The sequence below is a fragment of the Tripterygium wilfordii genome, chromosome 12 (genome assembly GCF_013401445.1).
Source record: "Tripterygium wilfordii isolate XIE 37 chromosome 12, ASM1340144v1, whole genome shotgun sequence".
In the NCBI taxonomy this organism is placed as follows: domain Eukaryota; kingdom Viridiplantae; phylum Streptophyta; class Magnoliopsida; order Celastrales; family Celastraceae; genus Tripterygium; species Tripterygium wilfordii.
This window is the reverse complement of record NC_052243.1, coordinates 4,833,113-4,843,566: the sequence shown is the minus strand read 5'-3', so window position 1 is coordinate 4,843,566 and position 10,454 is coordinate 4,833,113. Positions and strand designations below refer to the sequence as shown.

Genomic DNA, 10,454 nt, shown 5'->3' with positions numbered 1-10,454 from the left:
TTATCTTCACGTCTTAAAGTCAAGGGTGCAATTTACTAAGGAGAGGCGACTCGATTGACAATCAACTGGGTTATATATATGTGTGTATACAATGTTTAATTCTAATGAGAAGCATATTTCTCAGCTGTATTTCAAAAAAAAAATGAAAGTCGAGTTCAATTTTACTAATCGTATATGCAAATATTTCATACAAGAAGGCAAGATCAAAAAACCGGATTTTGTTCATGAAGAAGGTCTCGCGCATCTTGTTTGAAATTTTCACATGAGATATCAAAGCAAGTCGTTGTTGTACACATTGTAATTTGGTTTACAGTCATTTAAACCATAAAATTTTATAACAGAAAAATCGAGTCATTACATCGTTAAGTTCAGTCATCAGCAAGATCATCGGTAACTACCTGCCTGCCTCCATGCATGTGCAGGGGCAATTTATGGTGACATGAAGGAAATCAGAAGATGATACAAGTATATATCAAGCAGTGCACCTGGTAGTTGAAAAAGAAACTTTATTTAACTTAACCAGTTATTACAAGTTATATGTATCTATACCTATATATATATATGTATGAAATATATGTTCTCCTTTTCGTTTGTTCGTCTGTTAAAAGAACACATTCAGAAAAATGTCATGTTGCTCCATCCGATATCATAGAAGCGAAGAAAACTTCTGATTGAGACCAATATCAAGGCCATTATAAGCAATAGGTGCATACATCCATAGATCATCGTGGCTCAAGAGCTGCAAAGACAGAGTTCAAGAATTAGAAAACTTGTTTTATATATGCAAATTTTTCTGTACGATTCGATACGACGTTAACCAGCCCTTGTTAATACCTTGATTTGGAGCTGCAAAAACTTGACATAGAGGACTGCCTCTTCAAGCATTGTGCTAATGTCGACCTTTGTTCCGTTAGGAACAAGGTTCTGTAAAATTCTCAGTCGCTCGTTTATTCTCTCTCTCCTTTTCTGCAAGATTTTTGTATATAAAACATGTCAAATTGTTGAATCTAAAAGACAATGTGAATATCAGAACATTTTTTGCATGCCATAGTAGAAGCTATCTTACCCTTGCATAAAGGCTTTGGGGATCTGTTGCTGAGCCTCTAGTAGCCCTTTTTTTCCCACTAGAAATGACAGCTTTTGATTCCTTGGCCTCGGAATTCATCCTTTCATTGGACTCCTGAGAAGCATTATCATCCTCAGAATTGTAGCTAGTTCGAGAATTGCTGTCTACTTCGTCCTTGTTATTTGGTGAGTTGTTCTGGTTCCTCTTAGACCTCACATTCTTCTTATTCTTCTGCGCCTGCATTGGGACATTAAAATAAGAACTACGTACTGGCGAAAAAGATTTCATTTTACAGTTTGAAGCTTCAGAATTTTCACTTACATCTCTTGATACTCGAGGCTTTTTCTGCAGGTTCTCATGCAAATTTGCGTCGACGCTGTTTTCTGCACTGATGTGCAAATCTGGTGCATCAATTTTTCTCTTGAGCTGCAATGCCTCGACTGGAACGGCAATAGCTGCAGGGTCACTGCCATCCATATGCATACTTATATCTTCATTGTCGTAAGAAGTTTCTCCAATTACTTTGTCAGGGAATGAGGAGCGGAACGAGCTGATTTTTTCCTCATCCAAGAAACAAACATTCATGGAATTGGAAACATCATTAGTAGCCGATGTAATCGAATCCCCAAGAAAAAAGGTTTCATGACTTGAATCAGGAATATTGCTCTGACCAACACCCTGAAAATCGGAGTAAAGAATATTGCAAGGATAGAACAAACTCTCATTAGCATCACCCACACTCACATCAGCATCAGTAGTTGTGGGGCAAAAACTTAACGGGGTTGTCAAGTACAGTTCCTTATCATGCTCGATAAAATTCGAACAATGACTGAGAAACTGTGAAGTGAAATCTTCACCATGCTCTTCTGAGGAGAACATTTTGTTAAAGAATTCCCATTCTCCATCAGGAAAAGCACCTAGAGACTCCATTGCGTCTTTTCTACAAACAGTTGGAAGGCTTGAAGTTGTGCTTGAAAACAAACAAAAACTTTGAGACATATATATACCCAATTCCTCCAAAGAATGTTAGTGATGATATTTGACTTCATCTGGGTGCTACACAGAATTGTTAAGTCCTAATCATTGCTCATTCTGTAGGTCCCAAGTCCACTGTAGGGGCCCAAGTACCAGGCCAAGTACAACTCATAATAGGGCCAAGTTCATGCTGATAGATTAAAATAACACCAGAAGGTTCAATGGCTTTTAAACATCTTAGACTCTTATCAGAGAGGTCTTAAGGACAATGATTAAGAGTAAGAAAATGTAGTTTGTTAGTTGGATTAACGAAAGCGAAAGCAAGCGGAGGAATTATTTGAAAATGTCTAGAACGTGGAGAGAGTCTTCTAAATGATTTTCAAGTAAAAAATGAAGCACAAGGTCGGCTAGAGATCGTGGCGATAAGTCTTTTAAGATTAGACAGCAGAACCCCGACACGGCGACCACTGTTCTGGTTCTGTCTGCCCAGATGGATCCAACTCTCAAGTACAAAAAAAAAAAAGTGGATCTTCTTATCCGCTTCAAACTCCAACATTGTACAATGAAATATTACAGTTGAATGGTTAATCTACTCCACTGCTTCTACTTGTATTGCCTGTCTTTGCTACAAAATGTCTAGACATGAAGCGGAGCAGAGCGAAAATGATAAAAGATTTCAGCAGTATCTCAGAAGTAAATTCGTGGGTTTCACATATCCCGCATGATACACATAAAACCCTATGCATAGTAGCTGCTGGAATCTGTATCATAACTGTAAACAAATAGACGAGATTCTAACGCATTCAAGAACACAAACAGGGTATCCATCACCCTGCAGGCACCCAGCTGTAAAGATCTCCATTCAGATTGCCTGAACAGAGCCACAAACACAAACACAACACAAGAACTCTTTACGCGGCTTTATTTTTTAATCTACGCGTCGTATAAAGACAAGTTCCAACTTTTGATTGTTAAAACAGAGATTCAACAAAAGGGTGTGCCGGCCATTGCACGACCTTCAAAAGGGCTTTAAAGCCACTCCAAAATCCCAAACGATTAAGGAGAATATAATCTAGCCAGCCATGTATGTACAATGTGAGGATCAAAATCTCTTCTTCTTCTTATTATTATTATTATTATCAATCAGTTTCTCCATTGCTTGCACGATTTGGGTTAAAGGGGTTGTCTTTTGCTTTAAATTTCCAACCTTAACATCGAAAACCTAGAATGACAGCTATTTTTGTCTCAACTGAACTACCAACCGTAATAAGATATTTGGTCTCCGATTCTCAATCCGCTCAACACAAGCCACGTGCTGCATGCCTACTCAACCATGACACAGATTAGACTTGAGTCTTTTATTTCTTTTGATTTCATAACTACGTGTCTAAAATTGTGTGCTGAATATTGGTGATGAATACCCGTCACAAGGGATGTGACCCAAGTTTAACATCACAAATTTAGATCTAACTCTCTATTGAAAATCTAGGTTGATAATAGGAGGTTTGTCTTCCCTAATAAGCTAAGAGGTTTGTCCTCCGTAATAAGTTAGACTCCAAACTCACTATCTTCCGATATGGGATTCTATCAATCCTTTCACCTTGGGTTGAGAGCCGATGTGAGATTCTCATTAATCCTTCCCCTTTGGGTTGGGAGCATGCATGACCTTGTGTATGGTCTTGATTGTACCATTTCGGCATACAACCCATTTGTCACCCCATGCCTTGTAAGCCAGGGTCACATAGTCTTGCCAAGTCCAGTGGATCTGGGGTTTTCCTAGTTACTTTTTAACAACCTTTTTTTTTCTATTTTTCTCAACTCCACAAAGGAATGAGCTATGGGATAAACCCGCCTATGATAGGGCTAACCCACGGGCCTGTATGTAGACGCGTGCACTTTCAATGAAAACACCAATGATGAATACCCGTCACACAGGATAGAGGCACAAGTCTAACATCATAAGTTTGGGTCTAACTCTCTATTGAAAACTCAAATTGATAATAGAATATTTGTCATCCTTTATAAGTTATACTCCAAACCCACCGTCTTCCAATATGAGATTCTCATCAATTGGTAAGAACATGAATGCTCTTACCATCATAAAAATATGAATATAAATTGTCAAAAATAAAAATTACAATTATTCTCTACGAGTTTTCATATTTTGATAAATACATCTTTCTCTATAAAACATTCTCAAGAACATTCATAAATTGATCATTTATCTTATTACGCAAATTCGTCTTCACAATATTCATTCATATCAAAAAAAAAAAATGTTCAATCCTGAAAAACATCATGTTATCAAATGGGCATCTGATGCCATACTAATCAACTAAGCCCCTCAAGTTCTTATCAGATTCAAATAGTTAATAGGATCCAAAAGATCATACTAACACAAAATTCAGAGATTTGAGTTTAGGCTGTACAATTGTTAGGCTGCTCTGCAATTTTTGAAGCTAGCTTTAAAATCAAATATTAGGGACTTGGTACATTTTTCCTTAAGCAACTGTTTAATACTATTGCATGTTGCACATGATTTCACAAGGGTAGCCCCTTAGTGTTATGAGAGTGCATCCACCTCTGCCTAAACTTTTTTTAACCGCTTCCCCACTTGGATAAACATTAATTGTATATTTAGATTAAATAAACAATAAGCCGTAAAAAAAAAATGTGCCTATTTGGTATAGTTTATAAGCTAGGAACAAATGCTCCACCAAATACCCATATAAGTTATCTTATAAGCTCTAATAAGTTGTAAAAAAAAAATTAAAGCTTACATTAAAACTTTTGTTTGTTTCTTTTTCTTCTCTTTTTTTTGGTTTCTTATTTTCTTATATTAAAATGATATCATATAATTTTTTAAATATTAATTGTAATTTTATTTATATAAAATATTTTATAATTTATTAGTTTAAGCTTAAAATTAAATTTAATAATAAAATATTTAAGTTAAACTTAAATAGATTTTTTCACAGCTTATAAAATAGCTTCAGTTATAAGCTTTATCAAACACCTGACAGAATATTTCACAGTTTATAAAACTAAAGTAGAATCAGATGTCTATTGATTCTCGAGTATTTACTAAAAGTTAGATACCTTTGCAACTCTAATTTATTTTCAGCACCACCAATCTCAATCCTAAGCCACTCAACTTAGAGAGGACACAAATTCTTGCACCATTATTGGCTTAGTTAAAGAGAGTTTCATAGAATGCATTTGAACTTTAGCTTAATTAGCTAAAACAAAACACACGATTTATGTGAATTTAAAATAATAAAATCACCATGAATTTCAATAAACCAATCTTAATTTATAAACATATATATGAAGACATAATCAAAGTTTTACAAGTGCTATTTGGTCTCCCATGACCGTCTCAACAACCCCAATATGTAACTTATATATATATAAATAATATAATATAATGATCTGTGTATATAAACTATGAAATGATACTCCATAAATTTTTTCTAGATCAATGTCTATTTCTTCAAGATTAATTAAAAAGTTAAGCACTAATGGGAAATTGGGTCTACACTTTGAGTTCATCTAAATACACCCTAGTTTTTACTCTATACACCCCCCTTCTTTTTTTTTCCTCTATACACCCCCTCGGTCCCACCATTGACCCCACCTCTTTTATATTTTTATAATTTTAAATTTATTTGGTTAAAATAAAATATTATTAAAATACAACATTATTAAAATAAAATAATTATTAAAAAACAATATTATTAAAAAATAATACTATTGAAATATAATATTAGAATTTGATTTTAATACTTTGTGTTATGATGTGAATTTTTTTTAATTTGATTTTTTATAATGTGAACTTTTTTGTATATTAATAATTATTTTAGTTTGAATTTTTATGATGTGAATTTTTTTGTATGTTTGTAATTATTTTACATTGAATTTTTATGATGTGAAATTTTTTTGTATGTTTGTTCAGGTATTTATGAGTGGGAATTATCCGATGCCCACTATTATGATCCAGTGGTTTTCATACAAGTATGATTGTGCAACAGTATGGGCGACACCATATAAGAAACAACTTCGTGATTATGAGAAACTTGTTCATTCGATAAATGTACCTCAATCCATTGTAGACATAACATCTGATTAATGTACTTGTATTCATAACAATATTATTTTTTAATAATATTGTTTTTTAATAATTTTTTTCCCAAATAAATTAAAAATTATAACCAAATAAATTAAAAATTAAAAATATAAATTATACAAATATATAAATATAAATTATAAAAATATAAATATAAATTATACAAATATAAAAATATAAAAATTTAATTATAAAATATAAAATATATATCAAAAAATTAAAAAATATAAATTATACAAATATAAAAATATAAATAAATTGAGGTGGGGTTGGGGGTGTAAAGAGAAAAAAAAATTAAAAAAAAGTTGAGGAAGTGTATAGAGTAAAAATATGGGTGCATTTAGACTTTGGCCTAGAGTTTACCTAACCTAATGGGAATTGAGGCCTAGCCTAAACCTTTTTAAGTTTTTGGTTTTTTTTTTTCCGATTAAATCCGAAACTGAATAAAAGAAACCGAAACCGAAATCAAAAAATATTCGAAAATCGAATAACCACAGTTCAAATCGGTTCCTCGATTGCGAGTCGGATTAACTTAAACATTGAATTGCAATATTATATTATCTTACAAGGAATCTCAAACGGTGAGAGTTTACGCAGAGCCTAACTCACGCATTTAATTTGATAATAATTTAGTCACTCATTTAATTTGATAATAAATATTTTGTTTTTCTTTATTGATTAAAAAAAAGATATCCTATATTCCTATGGAAATAAATGTGCACATGCGTTATAATTTAATTTGTTAATTTATTTGGGCGTGAAATTCGGATTCAAGACAGACGACTCTTATTTTGTCAAGGATATTTAGTACATGCACCTCCTTAGCTCATAATTACAACGCCATTAAATTATGGTCATTAATTGGAATCAAATTTATTAAAATAAATAAATAACACTATTCTTATTATTAATTATATGATAATTAATTTAGAGAAAATTTATTTGGGAAGTTTAAACTTTTTATCTCATACTACTACGTATTGTAGTTGTTTAAAAGTTTTAACCAGTTAAATTTTTTTTATCAATAAGTATTTTGAGAGTTCTAAATTCAATTAATCCAATTTTTATTCTAAATATAATTAATTAATTATGATTGAATATTTTAATAATTACATGCCCAATAAATCCCGCAACCTTGTTCCAATATCAAATTTAAAAGAGAGTAAGTATGCAGCATGTAGTTTCTTTAAAACAAGTCCACGAACACCAAATTTAACCATTCAATACAACTGCATACAATAATACCAAAAAAAAAAAAATAGAGATAATCTCCTATTAAATTAATAACCAACTAAGTATTTGACCCCAAAAAAAAAGACTTATTTTGTCAACGACATTGTTCATGCACCTTGGAAACCCATGAATTAATTATTTTCAACCAATATTAATCAATTAATACTCTATTTGTTTGTATGTTTTTCCCTGAAAAGATTAATTTGACCTGATTGTGTTCATTTACTTAATAAATTAGATAATTAAGTCCCGTAAACATTTGTGTCACATAAAGATAGAGTATGACCAAGAGTACAGAAAAAGACAAAACAGAAAAACACAAACCCTAAAACTCTGTTTGTTTGGACAAGACAAAACTCCCATGAAAAATCTATCATGAAAAATAAACTAATTTTCACTATGTAATAATTTTCAAAAGGTTGATTTTGACGGAACATAATATTGATCCAGTTTTTATGAGAGAACAAGTTTTAGGACCCGTTGCACTGTCTTTTATGGTTTGTATACATACAACTCTAAAATCTATAAATATTGTATAAAATTAAAGAAAATGGAGGTAATTAAGTTAGAATAATCCCATTATATAATTTATATTTAACATTTCGTTTAATTTGATGACTATAGTGGTAATGTACGTGAATTTGCCAAACACCCGAACCATTAGTTGAAGTGGTAAGAATGACGTGTATCACCCTGGTTATTAGAGTTCGAATTCTCCATTTCCGTTAAAAAAAAAATGTGTGAATTTTCCATATTAATTATCTTTGACCAAAAACTATTGATACTCCTTAAAATCTTATAACTGAAAGGGGAGAAAACGCTTACTATTCTTGCATGAAAGTGGATGGGCATTGGTGGCAATCAAAATCAACTATTGAAATATTTTGGTAATTAAGTACAAAATCAACGACTAGAAATGTATGATTAGGGAATAATTAAGAGATAAGTAGTATATTCAACAGTATAGAATGTATTATTAAGCTTATCATCTATTCAGAGACTCTTGAGCAAAGTATCTTCTTACTGGTTACTCATTAAGTCAATGAGAATTGGTTATAATTATATACAAACAATATAAATATATGATTCATTGAAATGTCAAATACTAAATATTTATTATTTTACTTCCCTGGAGTCAATGATCTTATAATTTATTAAAACCCCATGTCATTTACTTAAATCATTGGAATGTCAAACTTGATCATTTTTTTTTAATAAGAATTCAGCTCTACGAAAATATTTTAATGAAATGCATATAAATTGAGCTTTATTGTAGAGAATAAAATAATTAATTAGGGCACTGTCAACTCCAATTAATATTATTTATTTTGAAGACTAACTACTATTGATTGTAGGTCATCCCAACTCGAAAGTCCAAGCATTGTTCATACAATATAGTTTATAAATATTGACATAATTTTTATTTATTTATCATAGTCTACGTTAATCAAGAGATTAATTTTCTTATTAATAAATTTCATTATCAGTTTCTGGAAGTGTGCATTAAAAGAACACAAGTTTTCAACAAATTATAGAAAATGAAAGGGGAAAAAAAATGGGTGAGGAAGAAACTTTCATATATCCTAATAACGAAAATAATGAATTTAGAGTTAAATATGACGAAGCAACTTACGCCATGCATTAACTAATAATCCGGTGTTTGTAATTTCCTAGTATAGTGCGCTATTGTCTGGTGTTTATAAATTCTTAGGCTACTTTCGTGGCGTTAGATTTAATTTTTGTTGTCTTATAATGAAATGCAGGGTTTGAATCTTTTCAACAAAAAAATTTAATAAGCTATTTCAGGATATTGAAAAAAATGTATTTCAGGATATATTTTAAATTTTGCTTTGTTGTCAAGATCTAATGTTAAAATCGATTTATTTTTTTTGAATCAAACTCTTCAAAATTATGAGAGGAGAGAATTGAACTTTGTAGGTTTTTTTGGTAATCGATAATGACATCATACAAGTTTATCCTTTGGACATTCGATATGACTCCTGATGACGTTCAAAACTGTCTTCAGTTTTGAATCTTTTGATGACGTATCAGGCTGTAGGGCTAACGTCAAATGTCGTTTTCGGTATTGATGAGGATAGCATGCATAGGAGAACGTATGAACTAAGGGGTGTACGCTCAAGTTAGTAAACTATTAACTGGGACCGCTCGGAGCTGTCTCTCTCTAGTAGCGCGAGCTGGTCCTCTCTTATATTAGTTGGATGAGTTATAGTTTTGGTAGGAGTAAATCTCATCTCCCTGATATTTAGGTGGATTTATAGGAAGGTGAATCATCATATCCTAATTACTTTCCTTAGTGGAGTACTGAAGTCGGTCTCTTTTTGCAGTCTTGATTCCTGTGTGGTGTTTGCCACCAAGGGTTATCGGTGCTCGATAATATGCCCAGAGGGCATCTCGGTCCAACCGAGATGCTATCTCCTCGATTATCGTACCTTATTCGAGTGTCTTCTCTTCGATGGCTGTCCTCGGCTTTACTTTGGCCAATGGCCGAGGAGACTCCGGAAGAGATGTGTCATCTCAATCATATATGTCACATGTCAAGATCACAATAGAGGTTATTTTGGTACTATCATGTCTAAACTTGGACGGTTATACTTGCACCACTTTTACAATTTGCACCTCGTAATTCCCTTTTTTTCTGTTAAAAGTTTTCTCAAAACAAGCAAGTTTAGATTCAGTCATTTAGCTCTTGGAGCAGTATGAGAAGCCACAAGCCTACGATACTTGAGCAGTATGACTCACAAGCGATTGAACGTAAAATGCTGATTTTCTCTAGCAGCTTCAGCCTTAGGGGATGAAAGCTATTTCACAACAATAAATAAATAAACCAAAGGTCATATACTGCCTAGCCGCACTAATGGGTTGCAAAGAATCCACACAGGGTGAAAACTGAAAAGTGGGTCACTCAGCAAGGCAACTCTAGGAAGACATTCAAGAAACATACATGGTTTATGACCGTTCCTTGCTGGCAGTTCGACATAAATCAGAGACATTTGTTCATCGAGGCTCCAACAGCAAAGATAAGTAGAAACCATA

General features: G+C 32.4%; 1 protein-coding gene across 1 annotated transcript; it reads right to left on the bottom strand.

Annotated features, from left to right (window-relative positions):
- Positions 1-499: 499 nt before the first annotated feature.
- On the bottom strand, positions 500-2,965 carry LOC120011580 (transcription factor RSL2-like). The gene is made up of 4 exons (XM_038862728.1): positions 1,388-2,965; positions 1,067-1,303; positions 835-966; positions 500-739 (listed from the first exon to the last, which is right to left on the bottom strand). The coding sequence occupies exons 1-4, from the start codon at positions 2,063-2,065 to the stop codon at positions 647-649; spliced, it is 1,140 nt and encodes a 379-aa protein (XP_038718656.1). The 5' UTR covers positions 2,066-2,965; the 3' UTR covers positions 500-646.
- Positions 2,966-10,454: the final 7,489 nt, after the last annotated feature.